The following is a 24072-nucleotide window of genomic DNA, read 5'->3' as shown; positions in this document are numbered from 1 at the left end:
TTAGAATCGGTAAATGGGATGTAGCAAATAAATCGGCAAAATTTACAGAATCTGTAAAAATCGGAAACTCCGATTCGGTATTTACCGTTTCGGTATTTACGGAATCGGTAAATACTGATTCGGTAATTCCCATTCATTCCTATGGGCCTCCAGGCCAATAGGAATGAATGGGAATTACCGAATCAGTATTTACCGATTCGATAAATACTGAATCGGTAAATACCGAATCGGAGATACAAAATTCAAGCAATTGAGGATTTAACCAATCATGTGCCTCCACTCCACCTCACTAACAGCAACAGAGGAACCAACCAATCCTGTGCATCCACCCCACCCCACAACCAGGAAGTGGCCACACCCATGCAGGTGCAGACTAGCTGAACATTCTGGAGAGCTGTGTGACACTGAGCTACTGGCTGTACTGAGCTGAGCTAAGCAGAAGTGCAGGATGGAATCCCAGGACTCAAGGGAAGTAGCAGACCGCAAAAGAAAACTAAAGTTCAGCACAGGTGAACTGCAGGTGCTGGTGGAGGAGGTGGTGAAACACCACACCCAGATTTTTGTGAAACCATCTCTACAGGTAGCAGAGGCTGTGAAAGGAAACACCTGGCTGGGAATCCAGGCGAAGGTGAACGCCATAGGGGTTACCACTAGAGAAATTGATGACCTCAAAAAACGCTGGTATGATCTCAGGATCATAACCAAGAAGAAGCTGGCAGCACAAAGGAAAGAGGCCAGTGTCACAGGGGAGGGAGGAGGGCGGAGCAGGGCACCTGCCCTTACGGACCTGGAGCAGCTGGTGGAGTCCACCCTGGAGCTAGAGAGTGTTTTTGGTATTGGCGATGCTGACAGCTCAGCCCGAGCTGCAACAAAACAAGGTAAGGAACATGTCCAGCAATCCTCCCCCTGTCCCCCTTCCCCAATGTGGCTGTGTGTTACACACTCCAGTACAGGTTTTGGGATACACCAGCAATGCATCATGGGAAAGGTAGTCATTGCAACATACATCAGTACAGTCATCACGCAAAACAGTAAGGCATGCCACACAATACATTCAGAAGCAGTTGATGACATTGAAAGTGATTAACAGGATTGTAATTTAATATTGAAATAAAGGGTTGGAGCACCACTAAGCCAATGTCCATATCTGTCCACAGGAGAGTCATCGCGCAGGACAGCGCAGGAGAGGGAAAAAAGGGCACCCCAAAGGGAAAGGAGTGAGGATGCAAGCAGTAGTGCAGGGCCAAGCACTGAAACACCACCGGCACCCAGAGCACAGGCAGCTGCCACACCAGAGGCAGGCACAACAGCACATCCATCATCGCCTCTGCTGTATGACTTACCACAGCAGGACCCACCAGCACAGTCTCCCTCGCCAGCTTCAGAGTTATCGGAAGTGGTAAGGCCCAGGCGGAAAGGGAGGGTGACACCCAAACTGATCCACAGGAGGCAAACAATGCTGGACTGCAGTCCGCCCCTGAAGGTGTGCACACAGGTGAAAGACGCCGTAGGGTCCAGGAGAGCAGCACAAGTGGGCATGGTGAAGGGGTCTTCTGTGGGCTGGAGGCCACAATGGTGAAACTGCAGCGCCTGCAGGCGAAAGCAATATCATGAGTACAGAGACAGATGCGCCACCTAAACAGCAACATGGACAATATGAACTGGGGCATCAGCTTTATGGCGGAGAGCATGAGGGACATGGCAGAGGGAATGCAGGACATGTCCCAGTCCATGATGGCACTATGTGAAAAACTAGATGACGACCGCACACAAAGGCGCCGGGAGAGGCAGTGTATGCAGCATCACATCGTCTGGCAACTGCCACTTCCCTGCTACATAGGCGCTTTGTGGCGATGCAAGAGGGGCTTGTTCACTGCTGCACAGATGTCTCCAGGGGGATGGGTAGGGTGACATCTGCTATGGAACTGCTGCTGACCAACCAGTCAGCCAATGCTGGAGATGTAGGTGTGGGGGACACTGATGACACCGCCAGCAGGAGCAGCAGTAGCACTCCCATACAGGACATACGGAGGAGCAGCAGTCGCTAATCTACAGGCCCTGACTCAACAGCCAGTGTCAAAACCCAGCCTTGGCATCCCGCACTGTTGTGCGTGGACGCAGACAGTAATGCTGCCCACACTCCAGAGAACATGTTAGGGTGAGATAACCTGTGACCGCCTACTTAGGTTGTCACAAATTGGACTACAATAATGTGTCATTTGACATTTGTCGTAGTGCCTATTAAACTACGTCATTCACATTCAACCCCTGGCTGTGTCTCCTTACTTACTTAAAAATAGCTGCTTGTGATCACTGCCGGTCTCAGTCTCCCATCTGTTGCTGGCGCTACTCCTGCTGCATAGGGCTCTGGCTGTTCAGTTCCATCATCAATGTCCTCATGATAAGTCATACCAACTTCTGTGCCTTTCTTGGTGGCAAGGTTGTGCTGCATGGCACAGGTTGCAATGATTTTACAGCAGATGATGGGTGAGTACTGCCCTGCACCTCCGCTCATGTGGAGGCAGTGAAACCTGCTTTTTAGGAGTCCAAATGTGCGCTCAACAATGTTGCGTGTTGCTCTGTGTGCCACATTGTAACGTCTCTCACTCCCGGTAGATGGATTCACGTAGAGGGTGAGAACAAAGGACCGCACAGCATAAGCGCTATCGCCTAGGTGGAATAAAGAGTGCCATTAGTTACATACTGAAAATACATTCATCTGCAGTATCTATCAGGGTGTGTCACATTGATTTACCTAGCAGGTATCCTTCCCCAAATTCTCCAGCAGCAAGGCATGTGTAGATCCCACTGTTCTGGAATATGTAGAAGTCGTGGGTGCTCCCAGGGAAGTTGGCCACAATGTCAGTAATTATGTTGCCAGCGTTGCATATCACCTGCACATTTTTTGAGTGGGTTGACTTTCGGTTCCTATAGATGTATTCTGTGGCTGCAGGAGGGCAGATTGGGATATGGGTGCCATCAATTCAGCCTATGACATGAGGGAACTGTGCCAGTTGGTAGAAGTCAGTCTTGGTCTTGAGCAGTTCTGCATGTGTCAGGGAAGCTGATGTAATGATGCATTCTCTGCATCTTGGCCTCCAGGAACTTCTGGAAGAAACGGGACAGGCAGCTCTGGGACACCCCACTTACCGCAGCAATCACACCCTGGTAACTCGCAGATGCAAGCAGGTGTAGACTACAGAACACCTGCACATGGGGTGGGATGGCTTGTGCCCTTGGTGTTGGGTGATCCAGGAGTGGGTGCAGGTCCCTGATCAAGTCCAGGATGGTTTGGGGGTGTAGCCTGTACCTTTGCAATATCTCTGCCTCAGTGAGTTGGAAGAGCGTTATCCTCTGTCTGTAGACTTGCTCCTCCCTTCTCCAGACCCTCTCTCCTGCTGCCTGTAACCATAGCCGCCTTGCTATCACATAGAATGCCGCCATTGTGGTCACGCTGTTGCATTTTGGGGCTTTTTTTATAGCCTGCACCTGCTTACCACCTGCTTTCACTCCATGGTAAATACTGACTCTTAAATACCGAATTTCATGGAATTCAGTATTTTTGAAGTTTCCTACATCTCAAAACTAATTTTTTACCATTTCTTATTTACCGATTCGGTAAATTCAGATTCGGTAAATTCCGAATCGGTAAATTCCGCATCGGTAAATTACTGACTCGTATTTACCGAATCAGTCTTTTTTGGGCTCCTACATCTCAAAGGCACAATACCGGTCGGTAACGGACGAAATTCGGTATTTTCGGCCGTTACCGACCAGTATTTGGCTACCTACATCTGGCCCTTAATCTCTTTGTGCCTAACAAAAATGAATGTGTCCTCATGTAATGCAAGTGGTGCTATGTAAAGCGCTCTGATACCCGATTCGGGGTAAGTTCGCGCTATATAAAACTCTGTAAAAAAAAAACTAAAACAAAAAACTGTCAAGCCAGGTATTCCCGGGACCAGAAAAAAGCAACCTGGACAAATTTCGGGGTATCACCCTTCATCAGCCAGGCTAGCTTGAATCCAGTGGCACAGTGAGCCCAGACACCAAGTCTGGGCATACCCGTTGCATTTAGAGCGATAAGCAAAAGTCACACAAATGATGGGCGGAATGCGGAACAAATCAAACAGTCACCCCCCCGCCCCAGTCCAGAGATCTGTGTTAAATCCATTGTTCTTCTGGTCACCCTGCCACCCCAGCTTAGACCCAACCATATGAAAATTTGTTTTGACCCTGCTCCTCGTGGGAACAGTCCAGCCCAAACTGCCAAGCCAGGTCCTCCCTGGATCAGAAACAAGCATCAAACCAGTTTCAGGGTATCACCCCTCATCAGCCAGGCTCGCTTGAATCCAGTGGCATAGTTAGTCCGGGACCCACAGGTGGGCATACCCGGCGCACATAGAGCGAGAAAGCAAAGTACACAAAATGATGCATGAAATGCAGAACAAATCAAACATTCACCCCCAGTCAAGAGATCTAGGTTAAATCCATTGTTCTTTTGCTCAGCATGCCACCCCAGTTTAGACCTAGCCATAATCAAATCAGTCTTGACCCTGCTCCTCATGGGAACAGTCCTGCCCAAACTGCCAAACCTGGTCCCTCCCGGAACAGAAACAAGCATCTTGGGACCAGTTTCAAGGTATCACCCCTCATCAGCCAGGCTAGCTTGCATCCAGTGGTTCAGTGAGACCGGGACCCATGTCTAGGCATACCCGACAAATTTAGAGTGAGAAAGCAATAGACGCACAAATGATGGAAGGAATTTAGAACAAATCAAACATTCATCCCCAGTCAAGAGATCTGGGTTAAATCCATTGTTCTTTTGCTCACCATGCCACCCCAGTTTAGACCAAGTCATTTGCAAATCAGTCTTGGCCCGGCTCTTCATGGGAACAGTCCAGCCCGAACTGCCAAACCTGATCCTCCCTGGCCCAGAAACAAGCCTCATGGGACCAGTTTCAGGTTATCATCCCTCATCAGCCAAGGGTAGCTTGAATCCAGTGGCACAGTGAGTCCAGAACCCACGTCTGGGCAAACCCAGCACACTTCTCTGCCTCCTCTTTATTAAATGCGTCCGGAAATTCTTGGTACATTTCTGGGATTTCTTCAGAATGTATCACACACACAGAGACTCCTGCTTCACTTAAGCTGGTGTGTAGACTGAAATTCTTTGGTTGGAAGTTCTTGTGAAAGCAATACTCAGAATCCATCTTAATGGTTATTTTTTCCCAATTTGTCTTTGGATTGTGTTCAGTCAGAGTTGGGAGTCCAAGGATAAGTTGAAATTGTGGCACATCTACTAAGTTAAAATATATGACTTCTTGATGTCCATCTGAAGAGATGTATTTTACCTTTTCGGTATGACTCACAATGGAACCAGAGGAGAGGTTTGTTCTATCCATCACTCTATCTGCCTCACTCTAGGATTTCTGAAAAGCCTTTGGTACTACCTTTGAAGAAAATTTCAAGTCACAGAAGTTACCAGTGGCTCCTGAGCCTATCATTACAGGTATGTCACATAGAGTTGAATTACCGAACTTGAGCTTCATCGAAAGGGTGAGATGCAGGGCTGATGACTGTAGAGTGTTAGCCAATGGATGAGACTTCGGAGTTCTTTCTTCTTTAGCACTCACCAGTTTAACTCCTCCTACTGATGGTGCCGCAAGTTTTCCTTTGGCGAGTTCTTTCGCTTTTTGGGACAGATCTTAAAAAGATGGCCACTAGCTCCACAACACAAGCAAATATTATTTTACATCCTTTTCTCTTTTTCTTCTTTTGAAAGAGTCCTTCGCACAGTGCCTATTGCATAGGCTCCATTGATTGACCATTTGCTGGTGCCCTTGTACCTTCTGTTCTCATTCAATCAAATCTTGGCATGCTAGAGTGAAAATCCTTTAATTTCTCACCTCTTTTCTCAGTTTGCTGATAGTCTGACTCCAGGACCAATCTATCAAAGTGGACACTACTGTGGGTCTGTTTAGTATTTGAGATAAGGCATCCTTGAGGTCCTCCTTCAGACCTCTATAGAACAAGACTGCCTTCCTGTTCTCAGGTCAATCAGTCTCTACTATTATCTTGTTTAATTGAGCAAGATAAGCGACAAGTTCCTTATCACCCAGCTTCAATTTTAGCAATTCATTATCAGTCACCTGTGCTACTCTTCTTCCTTCAAAGATCCTAAGAAACTTTTTCTTGATTTCTTCAAAATTATACAGCATTGGAGAATCCTTTGAGACCAATGGTAAGGACCAGGCAACTGCATCTCCACTTAGATAGGACAATACGAAGCCATCGTAGGACTGTGCATCAGGAAAAATCCCCAGGCGACCCATGAAATGAAGTGAGCATTGAGTAAAATTTATTTGGGCCTTTTGCAAGTCACAACTGAATCGCTCAAGAGGCACCAATGTAATTACCAGCGACAACGAGTCAATTTCCTGAGTATTGATTCAAGGATTGTGAATTGGGGAGAAACCAGAAGCCTGAGCCTTGGAAGACAATGCTGCAAAGCTCGCTCCAGAAAACTAACCATCCATTTTATCGCTAATTCTATGGTCTCCATGTAGATGCTACCAAATCTAGCCGTCGACTTTTATTTTCTATCCTAAGTGCCCTTAATTCTTTTTGAATGGTTTCTAGACCCCTCCCAAGTCTTTAAAATCTAACACTTCAGCCATTCTGCTCGGGTTAGTTATTTTGACATGGGCATTTCACTCTGTCACAAGTCTGTCCCTTCAAGTTCTCAGTCTTTACAGGAGCAGAATGATACCTTAACCCAATGACCCTCTCGCACCCACTCCAATCTCCTACAACGACAACAAGAGTTTCGCATAGAGTGTTAAGAGGAAAACTGGAAGGTTCTGAGTAACTTCCTCAGAGAAGCAATTCCAAAGTGCGTGTTCTTTCCTTTAAAGTGCCTGAAGAGAAAACTAATGTGACTGCAAGGACAACGTCAAGAGACAAATTCCTAACGCTAATCTCCTGGACATGCACAATGAAGGCTATCCTCAAGACCCTATTCCAGCCCCCGCCCGGGTTGAGCAAAAAGGCTGCTACTCCGTGAAGAATCTTAGTTGAGGCTTGCCATAAGAGAGACTGCGGGTGCACTTCACACCCCTCTAGATCTCTCGAGCCACTGCATGGTAGCACAAGTTCAGTAATCTTACTGTCAAGGGCAGACACCATTTTAAGAGACCATTTTCGCCATAAAGATCTCAGAAAATAGCTTTGTGCTTCCAGTATCAAGCTGGCTAGCTAATTTAATATGTTCCTTTTGTGCTACACCTAACTTTATTTAACCTTGTACATTCATATCTTGATTTGTGTATGTTGGGTTTTTGTTGTTTCGGTCTTGCTTTAATCAGACATATATATTGGCTATTTTTCTAAACTGGAGTGGAGTACTTTTGTGGTGTTTTCACAGTGTTACTGTGTGTGTACAAAACTTTACACTTTTCCTCTGGGGGTAAGCCTGACTGCTCTTGCCAAGCTACCAAGGGGGTGACCATGGAGTATTCTGAGGGTGTAACTTACCATGACTAGAGTGAGGGTCCCTACTTGGACAGGGTTCAAACCACTGCCAATTTGAGACCCCACTTCTAACAGTTGGCTAAAAGCAAACATATTTTTGGTGTTTCAAAAGGCAAGCATTACCAAGGTAGTTCCTGGTACTGAATGGAACTGCTTTGAGTGTTGTGCTCCTTGTGAAAGAGTAGAATGTCATCACTCACAGTGAATTTAATCAGTGGGTAAAGTGTACTGACCTAATGCCATACGCTGTAGTGGGTAGAAGAAAAATATGGATGGCACAAAAAGAGGCAAATGGATGAAAAGAGATGGATGCAAACCCCTATTATTAAATACATTATATGTCATAATTTTAGTAAAATTTAAAGGTCATGGCTAACCCCAGCCCTAACAAGCAGGGATGTGGCACAGGTAAGCCTAAAAGGGACTACTGCCATTAGATGACGTCCCACACACTAAGCGGCGACTTTTCTACGCTGAGACATATGTGATTCCCACTGTAGTAGCAAGCTGGCCCTATTGTGGTGCCTGCCCTCTCCACTGCTCCATATTCATCTACTACCTGTGTAGAGAGCGTGAATTTATTTTTCCTTAGAGTGTGTTATGTTATATGGCAGTAGTGACGGAATGCGTGATTGGAAGGGCAGAATGATAGATGCAAAGTAGAGAGAATTTTCCCTCTCATCTCTCTCTGATGAATTATAAGGGGCCACCAAACTGTGTTATCACAGTGGCATTGCAGCTGTCACTGACTTTGCATGTGATCATATGCAGCGAGGGTTCTTTGGCTTAAGGTAGTCAAGTATCAGATGTACAACCAGAACTTGTATACTACACCCCTTTAGAACCTCAGACAAAATGAACTGTCTGAGAGTCAAACATACCAAATAGTTCAAGCAAAACATTTGCAGTGAGAAGAACCTTTGTATCTGACGTGGACTATATGTAGTCCTTGAACCTTGTTGACATTTGAGCTCAGTATACAACATTGACGTTTGGCTTTGTGGTCCTGGTACATTTTAAGAATTGGCATTTGTCCTACGGTCAGTTTTGGACCGCTGCTGAGCACAAGCACTCATTTTGAAGTCCTAAAATATATTTAGGGTGCCACTGGACTTGGGGGATCATCAGGCTGGTCAGAATGGGACACAAATTAGTCCTAGGCACTACATTTAAAGTGGTCTTTGTTAGAAATGGGGGTCTCAAGTTGGCAGAGGTGAGTGAGTACCTTTGTCCAAATAGGGGTCTTTGCTTCTAGTCAGGGTAAGGGGATACACTCCTAAAATAACCCCTGCTCACCCCCTTGGTAGCTTGGCACAAGCAGACAGGCTTATCTCAGAGGCAGTGTGTAAAGCATTTGTGAACACATGCAGTAATACAGTGAAAATACTACAAATGGACACAACATCAGTTTAGAAAATAAATAATCTTTATCTAAACCAAAACAAGACCATACAACAAAAATCCACAGTACAGTTCTCAAGATATTATTAAAAATAGGTTATTCACTCAAATAAAGCTTTTAGCAACAAATAACTCCACCTGGAGTTATTACGATGTCGTGACCGGTTAAAATCTCAGAATACGGCTTGACCGCTTTAGGTGCGCGGCGTCAGGCCCACAAAGAACAGTACCTTGGAAAGGATAACAATTAAGACAGTTCATGGCATCGGGGAGGGGATGCTTTGATGGCTCCGCCTGGGTCGGTTCCTTACGACCCATGGGGAGGTGAAGCCTCAGTTCCTTACTGCAGCGCAGGGGAGGCGAGACGACTGTTCATTACTGATTAGGGGCGGTAATGTCAAGGTGGCGCCGAAGCCTCAGTTACTCATGATGGCGCGATGGCGCAGGATTCGGGGATCACCCACGTCGAGAATTGGCTCCGTGATGATGAAGTCGGCTTCGGAGTCGATGCGGCACAGAAGGCAGGCATCAGGTCTAGGTCGAAAGTCGGAGCCGCGCTCAAGGCTTCTGTGCAGGTTACGGCGTCGCTTGCCAGTGTCAGTTTTGCAATTTCCTTCTGTAGCAGCTGAAACAGCAGTTCTAGATGCAGGGAGACATAGGGGGTGAAGTCTTTGTGTTCCTGAGACTTCAGAACAGAAGGCAAGTACAGTTTCAAGCCCTTGGAGATCTGTTCTTCAAGCAGGTGACAAAGCAGAACAGCAAAGTCCCTTTTCTCCTTTCTTTGGCAACAAGCAGGCACTGCAGGCCAACCCCAGACATCAAACAGCACAGTGTCAGAATTCCTCCTCAGCTTCTCCGGCTCTTGAATTCCCAGAAGTGATCTAAAAGTCTAGGGTCTGGGCCCCACTTTTTATACACACAAATCCTTTGTTCTCTGAAGGCAGAGAGTGTCTGTACCCAGCCAAAACCAGTTCTGTCCTCACTGGTGCAGCTTCCTGGCAGGAGGTGGAGACTGCATTGTTGAAGGCAGACCAGGCCCAGGCAGGTGAGAGGAAATCTCCTCCCTCTACTTTAAATTCAACCCAGGGGCCTTATTTATGAAAAGTGACGCATCGCTGCGTCGAAACAGCGATGCGTCACTTTTCACTGCGTACTCCTTGCGACACCAATGATGCGTCATATTTAATGTATGACGCATCATGTCGCAAGGAGTTACAGATACGTCAGTATTTCTGACGTATCTGTAAGTGCAAAAGTGACGCATTGCTGGAGTGTGTCACAAAAGTGACGCAACTCCAGCAATGCGTCCTTTCACATGGGGAAAGCCCCATGTGAAAGGGCTTGCGTCAGTCTTACGCCTGCTGTGAGGCAGGCGCAAGATTTTGACGCAACAGCGTCCTAAAAGTGACGCAGTGAAATCTCATGGATTTCACTGCGTCACTATTACGAGGCTTTTTGCGGAGGAACGCCCCCCTCTGCATACATTATACCTGACGCAGGTATAATGTAGCGCAGGGGTTTAAAAAGTGACGCATCTACCTAGATGCGTCACTTTTTAAATATGGCGCAACAAGGCGCAAGTTTTACGCCGCCGATGCGTCACAAAAAGTGACACATCAGCAGCGCAAAACTGATGCAAGGCCTCATAAATGAGGCCCCAGGACTATTCGGTCCAGCCCTGACTCATCAGACTTCTGGAGCCACAGCCCTCCTCCAGCCCCTACTAAGGACAGGGGAACCCTAGAGTATTGGGTTTATACAAAGTGTAATTTATACAAACTAGTGGCTGATAGATACACAGTTATGATAATAGGTAAGCACAATGGCAATAGGTTTTGTAAAGAACCTGTTAATTTCAGAGGGAAGAAGGGACAATCTACACAGTTTTGATCTTTGATGATTTAATATATACACAGGGCAATAGTATAAAATACGCTCTTACATTCAATAAAGCGCTACACTATGTGCGGTGCGCCCCTAAGTAAAACATGAAAACAAAGAACATTTGTGACTATATATAATGTGCAATATGTGGTTTTCATGAAAACAGAAATCGACCATTCAATTTATTCATTTATCGACAGCCTATATGTGTGGTTACACTGTCTGTAGCTTGGTCTGATCTGTAAGGTTACCGACGATGTTTCGACGCACTATGTATGGGGGGTCTCTTCAGGACTGTATGTATGGGGACATCTGATGTCATATGGCGCACCGTCACACCATGAGCGGAAATTGACACGCTCAGGCCGCAGATTCACTCGCTGTTTGCAACCGGAAAAATGCTTTGTACATCTTAGTGTCAATGGACATCTCCCATTGTGTAATGGATGTCTCAAATGCCCTAGGGGAAGTAGTGAATGCATGTCTTCAAAGGTGGGAATTTAAGTCTATACTGCTGTGAGTCTAGGGCAGGGTAAAGACTTCTTGTTAATCTGTGCTTTCATTTTAAAACCATGGATATGCACTGGGCAGTGAGGCTAAGCGTCGTGCAATTAAAAAGCCTTTCACCACTCCCATATCTGACAATGTACCATAAACCAAAACCCTGGTAAAATAATGTGCAGTTTAAGTAGGACAGCAAATTTACAGGACACGGTCCTGCAAGCATGCAATGACAATCCGAATTTGTAAGCTGCTTTCTTGACTCTCATCTTCTTCAATTTTGTTCACTTCACGTGTCCAGTCAGGCCTGTTCCCCTGTTCATGCCCCTCTTTTGCCTCCACGGGGGCGCACTCTTATTAGGTAGTTCATAAAACCTTGTTCTCTCGGTCCTCCTCTCTATACATTTGGAGAGAAACACTTTGAATGATCATGTGGTGTATCTTCATCACATATCTCAAGTTGTGCGAACTCACCATTACCATACTTGTTATTGAGTATGTTAACTGAATAGTATTTTCACGCTTCACTCTGCATAGTGTATATAATTCATAGTTGCTATCCATCCAGGGGTCAAAGGACTGCAGCTGCTACATTAAAATTAGTTGTTTAATTGATGATGAAATTGAGGATTCCTAAACCGCTTCACTGCTGCATTTTAAGTCACAAGGGGATATTTACAAGAAAACGTTGCAGCGCAGTGTTATGCCAAATTTTGCAACGCCGTGCTCCAACATTTTCAAAACACAGGGATGTGCTGTATTTACAAAAAGATGGCGCACCCCAGCGTTTTTCCTAGTATTGGTGCTTAAAAAGCTACCTAGCGTCAGCGCAGGCACCCTTGCGCCATGTTGCGAGGGTGCATGCGCTGCATGGGCGATTGTTTATATGCAGGGAGGAAACCTTCCTGCATATAAACCATCAATAATGGTGATTTACTCTTTCCATGTGTGCTGCGGCACACATGGCAAGACCAAAAGACATGGAGAAATTAATAATTTCTCCTCGTATCGCTATTCTAAGACGAGATATTTTCTGGCCTTCGTTTTTGGCGCTACCCTAGCCTTGCAAATCTGGGCCAACATCAAAAAGCAATGAGTCCACTGCAACACCTATTGCCTGCCCCTTTCACGCTAACTAAAGCGTGACAAGTGGCTATATTTAAAAGGCGGCATTAGGCCACGTTAAGTGGCTTAGTGCCACCTTGTAAATATGGGGAATGGGCAACGCTACCAGAGTGTCAAAAAAGTGACGGTCCAGTGGCGCTAGGGGCTTGTAAATATGCCCCGCAGTCTCTTCATAGCCAAGTCTCCTTCTTTAGCAGCAAGGAAATAATTGATGAAACGTCCTAACAAGAGGGTCTACCAAGGACCCTACAATGGTATGGCTGCGTGTGCCAGTAATGCAGGCATCATTGTAAGTGATGAGTCTCCATTAAAGCCCTGTGGGCAACACCTTTCCTTGAAAAATGATTGTGCACCATATTGCTTAGGAAAGCTGTGGGATTGGGCTATCTTGCTACTAATAGTTTTGTTGCTTGAAGTGGTTGAGGGCACATGTTGGTAAGAGTCTGTAATGACAGATGAAAGTTAGTGAACTGGATGTGGCAGGTCAGCCTGCGTGTGTGCTAGTCAAGGCAGTTTCATTATCATAGGTATATTGAAGCCGGACAGACCTTAAAGAGGTAAGACGCCAGATAGGCAGTTGCACATTAAAGTGCATGCTTGAGTGATTGTGCATGTGTGGGCGTGTGGATGAATGTGTGGTGGAGTGACCCTTAAAATTAATTATTGGTATTTAGAAATCCATATACATTCTTTCAAATCATATGTGTACATCTGCTATCATTTTCAGAACACTTATAAACAGGAGAGGGGTGTTTCATCCAACATCAGAACAATAATAACCCCATTTATTTATTTATTTATTTATTTAAAGAGTTTTATATAGCGCTGGCTAGACCTGAAGGTATCAGAGCGCTTTACATGAGAATCAACAGTGTAACAGAAAAGATCAACAATTACACAATACATCAAAAAATAGGCAATACATTAGGAGAGAAAGGAGAGAGAAAAGTAGTGACGGGGCAGGGGATGTGAGAAATGGAGGATAAGGGAAGAGACAGCAAGGAAAGACAAAAGGAAGTCTGTCTAAAGACTGACTAGGTAGGTGACGATCAAGGTAGGAATCCACGGCCCATCTCCCTATAGCTAAACCAGGTAGCTCCATCGTGCATCAGAAAAAATAGTTCAGTCTCAATACATTGAGAGAGGAGAGACGGAGAGACATAAATAGAGGGAGGATGCGGGAAGAGACTACAGGTGAGACGAAAGGAAGTCTATCTAAAGACTGACTGGGTAGGTGACGTCCAACGAGGGAACCCCCGATCTGTCTCCCCTATAGCTAAACCAGGTAGCTCCATCGGGCATTAGACAAAATAGCTAGATCTCAATTGACGAGGGAAAGTTCACAGATAAACAGGGTAGGGACTAAGGTCAGGACAGGTGAGGACAAAGGTCAGTAGCAGGAAAGTGGAGAGGAGTAGAGCGGGGAGGGGTAGGGGGAGGAGGGAGAGAACGTCAGGAGAGAAGCAGGAGGGTTTGTTGCGGCCGTCATTTTAGGCAGGTACAGGCAGTATTTCAGGAGAGATCACTGTGTGGGGTGACTACATTGCAGCTTTGTTGTCTCATGTCAGAACATTCTAGAACATGATGGTTGGTTGTTGACTTATAATGTGGCATTCAGAGGATTCTCTGGATGTGCTAGTATACTGTATTTGCCATTTTACACGTGCTAAATCACATGTTGACCTCGATTCCATTCCATGCAATGCTCTTTTCTTTGTTTTCGGTACCTCAAGAAGTATTTCTTTGATTTTGCTTACTTTGTTTCGCCCACAGTTCACTAGATGAGTCTTGCTTGCTGAAGGCAGCTCGCATATGCCTGACGTCTAGTCAGCGGGAGATTTTAAACCACCACCGACGTGTCAGAGAAGCCGTGGGTTTTCTACTTATGCAGAGAGCGCCAGCGGGGCCAAGTAGCTGCACTGATCAGAGCCAGTGATTGTCCCACTCTTAGTTTCAGACGTGAGAGCGATAATACCCCTGCCTCAGTCAAATGCACCTTCAAAAACATGGCAACGTGCAAACCAGAAAGAACCAATAAGTACGTGAAAATAGGGTGCGCATCTTAGCGTGAAGTTTTAAGAGAAGACATGTTTGGCCAGGAGGTGGACGCTGTGCCGGTCACGGGCTCTTTGGCTTGGGGTGTGGGTTTCTCAGTCCTCTAGACTTGTGTTTACAAATGTTATGGATGATGTAGTTTGGGATGGGCTCTCTGCCAATGTCATGAACTGTTTGCGGTGGTGTGCACTGGGCTGGTGATGAGGGCGTATGTCCCCTGGTTTCACTTTCGGTAACTACCGCTATCGAGTTGCGTGGCTTTATTACGAGGGTCTGTTCTCCACTTCCCCTCCTGCTACTGCCTTCCTGAGGGAGTGCCACTTCTTAGTAGCTGTTCGCCTACCTCCTGTGTGTATTGGGCCGTTGTTCGTGACTGTTCGTGACAGCCGGCTGCTGTAAGATGGTGCCTCTGCTATGTGTACACAGCAGTTTCTGTTTCTGTATTGGGCTTGGAGCCACTTGCTTGTTGGTGCGGTTGCTATGTCTGCAGTGGTTCCTGTTACTTTCTTCTCCTATGTTCCTGTTGCGCCCCCCCCCTTCATTAAGATGGGTCCTTTCTCAGTCCCACTGCGCCTCCCTACTCCGGACATATCTTTGGCTGTTTCTGTGGCTGCGCTTGAGGTCCCGCCCGAGCCGACAATCACTGCAGGTCAGTGCTTAATTTGAGCAGGTGCGTTCAGGTGCTCAGCACCTGCTCTTCTTTCACAGGGCCGGGGCTAAAATTTCTGAACCTGCAGGTGGTGGTCTCAATATTAATTGTTTAATTAAAAAAAAAAAAATAATACATTGCATGGTGACTGGATGGTAAATGTTCATAGGCAGGCCGGCATACGCCTGTCCAGGCAGGCATGATTGTGATTCACCACATTAGTGATGATGTCATCACACTGATCACAAATCCAAGAAGTCATCGCCAAACTATGGCTTGCATTCTATTCCCCTAGTCTGCTGCACCCTGCCACTGCCTGAGCCTAAACCTCCCATTGAATAATTGTAGCTGGGGGCTGGCTCATGACGGAGTTGAGGCAAGGAAGCTGCAAGAGCGCATTTGGAACTTGGGAGTGAGGGCTCTTGAGGAAGAATACATGAAAGTAAGTGTGGACTTTCCATTGTTGCATAGCCCGAGTAGCATATCCTGCAGCCCTGCATTGCTGCTATCCTCAATGTGCTTGATGTGGCTGTGGCCCAACACAACTTTTGTGCACCATGGTATCACCAGTAGAATCTGTGCGCTGCAACCCAGCATGGTAATTGCTGAGCGTGAGTGAGTCCAGTAGCCGCCCCAGCCATACTTACCGGCATTGGCAGCATTACTGCTGGGGACAATGCCTGTGCTGTAGCAGGTAGTATCACAGCAAGCTGAGCAGTGGATATCAATGCCGTTGCCATCCCTTGACCTACTAATTACAGGCAGCACTAGCAGTGACAAGACCTGCTGTGCTCAAGCAGCCGCATGTCCCGCAATAGACCCAGTCATACCACACTGATTAATATATGCAAAAAAGCATTTTCATTTGGTGTACATTTTGTTTTTGCACTCAGTGAAGGTAAGAAAGTAAAACATCTTTCTCTTCTCTAGGAATGACAACAGGAAAACGCAGAGTTCAAAATAGCAGGGACAAGTACAGGCTGACGACATGGGTCACAGGCAGCGGCAGTGTTAGAGATGAGGGACAGCAAGAGTAAAGAGGAGAAGAAACAACGAGAGGGGAGAGAAAACAAAGCAAAGTAGAAGAAAAGGAGGAAAGCAAATCAGATACAAAGAGAAAGCAGCCATGATGTGACGTAGAGAGCATTAAGAAGAGAGAAGATAGAATGAAAGGAATTGGAGGACAGGACAGAGGAAAAAAAACAGACAAATGATAAAATGGAGACACAGCTAATCACTGCTAGAGAGTGATAGTAAAGAGCCAAGATCGAGTGGAGAGAGCAGAGCATGGATAAAAGTGAAGAGAAAAAAGGGCAGGGCTAAAATGAATAGAGGGCAAATCAGAAATACAGGGTGTGACAAAGTTGATAGAAAACAATTAGAGAGGCAGACGCGGCGATTGAGGCTGCTGATGTGTTTGCCAATTTACTTGATAGCTGATTAATAGCTCGTATTTTATAAAAATGTGTTCGTAAAATTTTGAGTGTTATGTTTTTAACTGCCACAGCTGGCATATCCTTGTGAGCGCTTCTTACCTGCTTATTGATCGCTCCAGGCCCCGTTCCGCCCCGTTCCGCCCCGGCAGAGTGCCGTTTGTGCGGAGGGCCGACTTCTCGAGCGCCACTTCCGCTTTCTCTCTACCACTTCCGCCCTGCCCCTACACAGTGCAGGTTAGCGGTCTAGTGTTTACTAACTGGGAAATCTATATTTAGCGCGCAAATGCTGCCACTCATTTGACAGACGCGGCGATTGAGGCTGCTGATGTGTTTGCCATTTTACTTGATAGCTAATTAATAGCTCGTATTTTATAAAAATTTGTTCGTAAAATTTTGAGTGTTATGTTTTTAACTGCCCCAGCTGGCATATCCTTGTGAGCGCTTCTTACCTGCTTATTGATCGCTCCAGGCCCCATTCCGCCCCGGCAGAGTGCCGTTTGTGCGGAGGGCCGACTTCTCGAGCGCCACTTCCGCTTTCTCTCTACCACTTCCGCCCTGCCCCTACACAGCGCAGGTTAGCGGTCTAGTGGTTACTAACTGGGAAATCTATATTTAGCGCGCAAATGCTTGCACTCATTTGACAGACGCGGCGATTGAGGCTGCTGATGTGTTTGCCATTTTACTTGATAGCTGATTAATAGCTCGTATTTTATAAAAATTTGTTCGTAATTTTTTGAGTGTTATGTTTTTAACTGCCACAGCTGGCATATCCTTGTGAGCGCTTCTTACATGCTTATTGATTGCTCCAGGCCCCGTTCCGCCCCGGCAGAGTGCCGTTTGTGCGGAGGGCCGACTTATCGAGCACCACTTCCGCTTTCTCTCTACCACTTCCGCCCTGCCCCTACACAGCGCAGGTTAGCGGTCTAGTGGTCCACTTAGGATCTATATAACATGGCGATATGGCGGAAGCGCAGCGGACGAGCGCAGCGGGAGTGCCTACTTCGCGCCAAAGTCGTGCCTAAGTCCAGCCCGTCTGCGCCCATCCGCGGCCGGTCGCGCCCAGCGGCCACACACTCTGCCCAAACCCTTACCTACTCGTCTGCCGATTTACATGCTTTACGGCAGTCAGTGCCCCTATTGTCTAGCACCACCAGGGCGGCCCAGGATTGTGGTATTTTGGTTGCTCCGATCTTACATACCTCTGATCCTTCCCCTTCCGCCCCCACACCCGTACCCCTGCTCTACCTCCCCATTACCGGGGACGCGTCCCTTAACCGTCTTATATCTTAACACCCGGTCAATGGTGAAGCATCAGCTGGAAATTCTCCACCTGCTCGATGACAGTGCCGTGGATATTCTTCTCCTGTCAGAAACATGGCTAACTGATGACTCCGTTCCCGATATCCTCGCAGCCATCCCCACTGGTTATTACATCATTCAATCCAATCGTCCAGGGGGTCAAGCCGGTGGTGGGGTCGCAGCCATCATCCGCATTGAGCATATTTTTTCCACCTTGGCCTGCACTCCGATCCCCAATACTCAATCTCTTGTCATCAAACTCAGTTCCACCAGGTCCTCCCTTACTTGTGTCCTTATGTATAGACCCCCTGTCTATATGCCCTCCTTCCCACAACAAGCTGGGGCTCTTATTTCCCAATTAATTATTAACAACGCCAAAGTCATCATCATAGGTGATTTCAATTATTGGCCCTCCGACCCTCTGGAAAGCCGACTCTCCAAAGAGTTTTCAGAACTTCTTACAAGCATGAATTGCCGGCAATTTATCTCAACACCTACTCATTGTAAGGGTCACATTTTGGACCAGGTTTGGACGGCAAACCTTGACATCTCGCCCCCCCTGGTGACTCCCTGCTCCTGGTCAGATCATTATTTTATTTCCTTTTCCGTTGACCTATCTATCCCCCTCCGTCCCCCCCTCACAACTAACATCTTAGCTCGTAATTGGAAGAAAGCTAACCTATCTGAACTATACTCCCTATTAGCAGCTTCAGCCCCCTTGCTCTCCGGCTCAGCCACCCATCAAGCTTCCATCCTTGAACAATGGCTGGTGTCGGCTTGTAACTCCGTAGCTCCATTAAAAACCATAAAAGCTATGCGCCCTCATGACGCTCAGCGATGGTTCACTGATCAGTTAAAACTCGACAAACTGGCCCTTCGCCAGGCTGAGCGCCGATGGCGCCATAACTATGATCCCCTTCTCAAAATTGAATTCATGAACCATCTAAAAACCTATAAATCCTCTATTCTCGAGGCCAAAACAACCTATTTCTCCCGAAAAATTATGGAGTCTGCTTCTAAGGCAAAAGATATATTTTCGATCGTCAATGAGCTTTCCCTTCCGGACCGTGTCACTCTTCCCCCTGTGCCCACTCAGGCTCTATGTGATGCATTAAACACCTATTTCCAGGACAAAATCATCACCATTAAAAATAATATTTCTCCGCCCTCCTCGTCCTTCTCATTCTTGTTACCCCCCAACAATTCCCAGCAACTGGATGCTTTCCCTCCTATCTCCATTACTGAGTTCCAGAGACTCCTGCACAAAGTTAGCTCCGGGTCTCCCAATGATTGCTGCCCTCCCCATATTCTCAAAGAAATTTTCTTGGCCTGTCCTGACCCTGCCTTGGCACTTCTTAACACCTCGTTGGCCACTGGAGTAGTCCCTGACTCCTTTAAACAGGCAGTGGTGCTACCAATTCTAAAGAAAGCCAATGCAGACCCTTCAGTCCTGAGTAATTACAGGCCTATTTCCCTGCTCCCCTACCTAGGAAAGATTTGGAAACCTATGTGACACGCTGCTTGAGCGCCTTCATTGAGAGTTCATCGTTTTTGGACCCACAACAGGCTGGCTTCCGCCCCCTTCACTCCATTGAGGCGGTTATTGCTGCCGTCATGGATACATTACGAACTGGGGCTGATAATAACATTTGGATATTTGGATATTTGGAAGGGTATTTGTAGAGCGCAGCGTTCGCTCCGGAAGGAGCATCATGGCGCTGAAAATCCTTGAAACCAGGTCACAGAGAGAAAGGGGGAAGACTAGATGGATGCTTTGGTCCAGTCGTCGGAGAGATTAAAGACCCACGTTTTAAGAAGTTTCCTAAAGGGTTTCTCAAGTGTCTGAAGTCTGAGGTGTCTCGGCATACTGTTCCAGGCTCTAATAGCCAGGGTGCTGAGGGTTTTTCCGCCTTTAGACTTCAGGTTGAACTTGGTGGGGATCATGAAGTTTTCATGAGAAGAACGGAGGGAACGGCTCGGATTGTAATGAGGGAAGCGCTTGGTAAGGTAAGAGGGGCCTGTTTTGTTAAAGGCTCGGAAAGCAACAGTGAGAATCTTAAAAAGTATTCTTTTGTGCAAGGGGAGCCAATGTAAGGTCTTCAGGGCTGAGGAGATAGAGGATTTGCGTGGGAGTTTTAGAACAAGGCGGGCGGCGGTGTGTAGAACACTTTGAAGTTTAGAGAGAGTGGACTTCTTGGTCCCTGCCAGAAGGCTGTTGCAGTAATCCACACGTGAGAGTATGAGAGCTACTGTTACTGCCTTTCTAGAGTCGAGGGGGAGAAAATCAAAGAACTTTCTCAAGGATTTGATTATGCCGAAGCATTTTCCTGCTACGGACGTGACATGGTGGTCAAAAGAAAGATCAGAGTCAAAAAGGACTCCGAGGTTCCGGGCAGAGGTGACGGTCATCTCTCAAGCCCTCGTCCTGTTAGATCTGTCGGCGGCTTTTGACACGGTCGATCACTCTATATTGATCGACCGTGTCACTAACGCCGGCATTCAGGGCGTTGCCCTTGACTGGGTCCGATCTTTCCTTGACAGGCGCTCTCAAGCAGTTCATCTCTCCACCTTCTCTGCCCCTCTTTCTTCTCTTTCCTGTGGAGTCCCTCAGGGCTCTGCGCTATCCCCCCTCCTTTTTAATTTATATATGCAACCCCTTATGGTTTCGCTTCGCAAATCCTCTGCAACAATTTTTAACTATGCAGATGATTTGCAGCTGATCTTTCCTATTGATACCTCTCCTTCCTCCCACACCAACTTCCAAACCACCATGCTATACATCTCTGACTGGATGGCTCACAGCCAGCTCAAGCTAACCCCTTCCAAGACGGAACTTGTGCTGGTGGGTGGGCCGACCAATCCTTGGAATGATAGCTTTTGGCCCCACTCACTCGGCGTCTCCCCCCGCCCTGTCAACTCTGTGAAAAGCCTCGGAGTAGTCATCTCTAGTGATTTATCCATGAAGTCTCAGATCTCTGCGGTTACATCATCCTGTTTTTTCCACCTGCGCAGGATACGCAAGATCTGTAGATTCCTCACCAGAGATGCACTCATCTTAGTTGTCTTGGCTCTTGTCATCTCCAGGGTTGACTTCGCTAACATCTTATACGTGGGGATTCCCGCTTACCAGCTCCAGAGGCTTCAACTGATACAAAATCAGGCTGCTTGCTTGGTTTTCCATCAGCCCAAGCACCAGCACGTTTCGCCACTATTACGGAGCCTTCACTGGCTTCCTATGGCCAAACATTGCACCTTTAAACTCGGATGCACTATTTTCAAAACCCTGTACAATCTTGCACCTGCTTTTATCTCTTCCAATTTAAAGCGGTACATACCAACACGAAATTTACGCTCTTCCGCTGATAATCTCCTGTGCATCCCCCATATCCATCGCAAGAAACATGGTGGTCTCTGGTTTTCCTTTTTGGCCCCCTCATTTTGGAACTCCCTTCCTTCCTCCTTCCGTCACTGCCCTTCCTATGAATGCTTTCGCAAGACATTGAAGACGTTCCTCTTCAAAGCTGCATTTGAGTAATCTTTGGCCCTTGCCCGTCGCATCTGTTATGAGCGCCAAGAAACCGTTTCGGTGAACGTGCGCGGTATAAGAATTTTTAACATAACATAACATAACAGAGGTGTGAGGACTCTTAGAGCAAAGACTTAGGGGACAGACAACACATCAAAGTTACAAGATAGAGACTGAGGCAGTGACAGTGTTAAAAATTGGGGCTCACCGGAAGAAGACGTGTGTGGCGGCCTCCTCGTCAAAATTGTCAGCACCTGCACTTCTTTTTTTACAAATTAAGCACAGCTGCAGGTGTGTAGCATGGGGTGTGTAGGAGAGTCCTGTGTCACACTCCTGGGTAGGTTGAGCTCTCTCACCGTGGTGGTCGCCTGTTCTGCTTTGTTTTCTACTCATTAGTGGGTTCGTCCTCCAGCCGCCATCTTCTTCCTTCCTCTATTCTGATGCGGTGATGCGGGACGGATCGACTCCGTTCTTCTTCCTGAGCGTGATGTATTTCATAAAATTGCCTTCATTTCATGCAGGGGGTCTTCAGATGCTTTAATCTGTCACCCTCTCTCATTTCCTCCGGTGTTTAGCCGTGGGATATGCTGTTCTGTTCCCCAGGGTATCGAAGCTGCTGCAGAAATCACCTGATCTTAGGCAGTTCAGGATATTTATGGAATATTGCAGGAACATCTGATGGACTGGGAGTGGGCCAGCACATTGTCCAGGACCAAACCTGTGACCTTGCTGGAATGGTCAAAACTCAGAAAAGAGTCTTGGAGCAGCAGCACCAATGGCTTTCTGAGAGTTATCTTGAATAAACACAGGCAACAGATGCCTACATGTGCAAAGTCACCATCCATCCCAGGGTATTCGTAGACTTCTACATCCAGAAATCCCCTTTCACCTTTTACGTTCACAAGGCTTTCGCATTACGCAAGGGAGCATACTTAGATCCTTCGGTGGTGCCAGCTTTTTGACATGAGGTTGGTGCAGTGCAGGTTACCACCTCATTACATCACTGCATCCACAAACTCCATTGTGAACCAAAGCGCCTACAGCAGGCTAGCTGATCCAACCTCGCACGTGTATTACTTGTTTTTGTGGCATGTGTATTTAACTCACTTTTAATTCTACCTTTTCTTGGTCTTCACCTTCTGATTTTATAATTTCACCATGGTCATGCCCCAGCTTGCTGGCTGAGGTTAAACACATTCTAAAAAATTCTGCCTTCCTCCCTGATCCTAACAGAGTGAGAGTGACAGGAGCCTGCATTCCCTATGGGTTGGACTATGATAGCACCATCTATCACAGTCTGCTTGAGGCCTCAATGGAAAAAATGCAGCGGATTCAGACTAAGGCTGTGCGACTAGTGCTGGCGCTTTGGAAATTTGACCATTTGTCTGAGGTTAGACAGTTCATACATTGACAGTCCTCATACAACAATCAAATTACAAACGCAGACCCACTTACTTGTCCATCATGTTGGTGTAATTTGCTTTTTTGCTTCTATACTTCTGCATGCCAGTTCTGGGGCTAGCCATGTGCCGGGATCCCATCTCTAGCCATAGTTGGTTCGGGGAAGACTTGGTGAGTGCAGTTACCTTGGCCCTGTTCAACCTTCTCGCTCTCCATTCCTTGGCTCTCTTTTTATTGACACTTCTCAATTATCCCAAGAAAGAAAGATAATGAAGAAGAAAATCAACAATTCTTTTACTCCACGACAGTTCACTCTACCATGGATATTGAAATAGTATTGTAACAATCCACATGCAACTAAAGTGCAAAGTGATCCCACCTGTGCAATACATTGATCCAATGAAAGACTAGATGTTATCATTTATTTAACGTCACACATTGAAGCGGCTTCTTTTTTATAATGTTTTTGAAATCAGGAATTTTTACCTAGATCCAAGTGTTTTTGATGACAGATTTTATTTGCTTTCAAAGTCCTGTTATTTAAACAACTGCTATCAATGAACACAGGAGTAATTGTATCTGCCAGGCAATATTGTCACTAAGCGAAGCAGTGCTGTAGTCTAGAGTAGATACCCAAACAGCAGCAATGCGGCTGGTCGAACAGCAAACTCCTACCCATAAGTAAACTGGTGAGTAGAGGTATAAGAACTTGTACATGGCTCTGCTGCATATGGCTAGGTTTGTGCTATACAAATACCACTTACATACATACAGGCCAAGTAAGTCTCATGCAGCGCATCTGGTTCACCTCTGGCTCGACTGTATGGGTGCAAGAAGAGGGAGACGAGCAAGGTTTTTGTAGGCAGGGAACTCTCACTGGTACAGAGTAATGCACGCTAGTGAATGTGCAAAAGCAACATGGGCATGTAGGCATGTATGCATGTATGGGCATGTAGGCAGAGGTAGGCTTATAGGCAAGTATGGACATGTGTGGGTGTATATGTGTTTGATATTTCTATTACTTGTTCGAATTGTGTTCCAGTCCTGGCTCCCGGTTTAACTCTTGAAGCCAAGCCGCAGGTTCTGGCTTGGTTTTGCCCTGTTATGGTTCATCGTGCCCACCTCTACTGTTGAGTGGCGTCAATGGGTTCATTGTAATTTGCTTAATTCATGTGTTTTCCAATTAGGCAACATTCAAAGTGTTTGAGTGCTTACAGTGTGAAGTAATCATATTAAACGCAAAGGTGGAGCTCAGAGGATAG

General features: G+C 46.6%; 1 protein-coding gene across 1 annotated transcript; it reads left to right on the top strand.

Moving 5' to 3' along the window:
* The first annotated feature begins 448 nt into the window (after nt 1-448).
* Nucleotides 449-24072, top strand: LOC147672951 (uncharacterized). Its single transcript, XM_086947891.1, has 3 exons — nt 449-878; nt 1158-1399; nt 23998-24072. Exons 1-3 carry the CDS (start codon nt 449-451, stop codon nt 24070-24072), a joined length of 747 nt encoding a protein of 248 aa, XP_086804017.1.

The sequence above is a fragment of the Lissotriton vulgaris genome (assembly GCF_964263255.1).
Source record: "Lissotriton vulgaris chromosome 9 unlocalized genomic scaffold, aLisVul1.2 SUPER_9_unloc_1, whole genome shotgun sequence".
Lineage (NCBI taxonomy): Eukaryota > Metazoa > Chordata > Amphibia > Caudata > Salamandridae > Lissotriton > Lissotriton vulgaris.
Note: the sequence above shows the minus strand (reverse complement) of the source record. Positions and strands in the feature narration are given on the sequence as shown.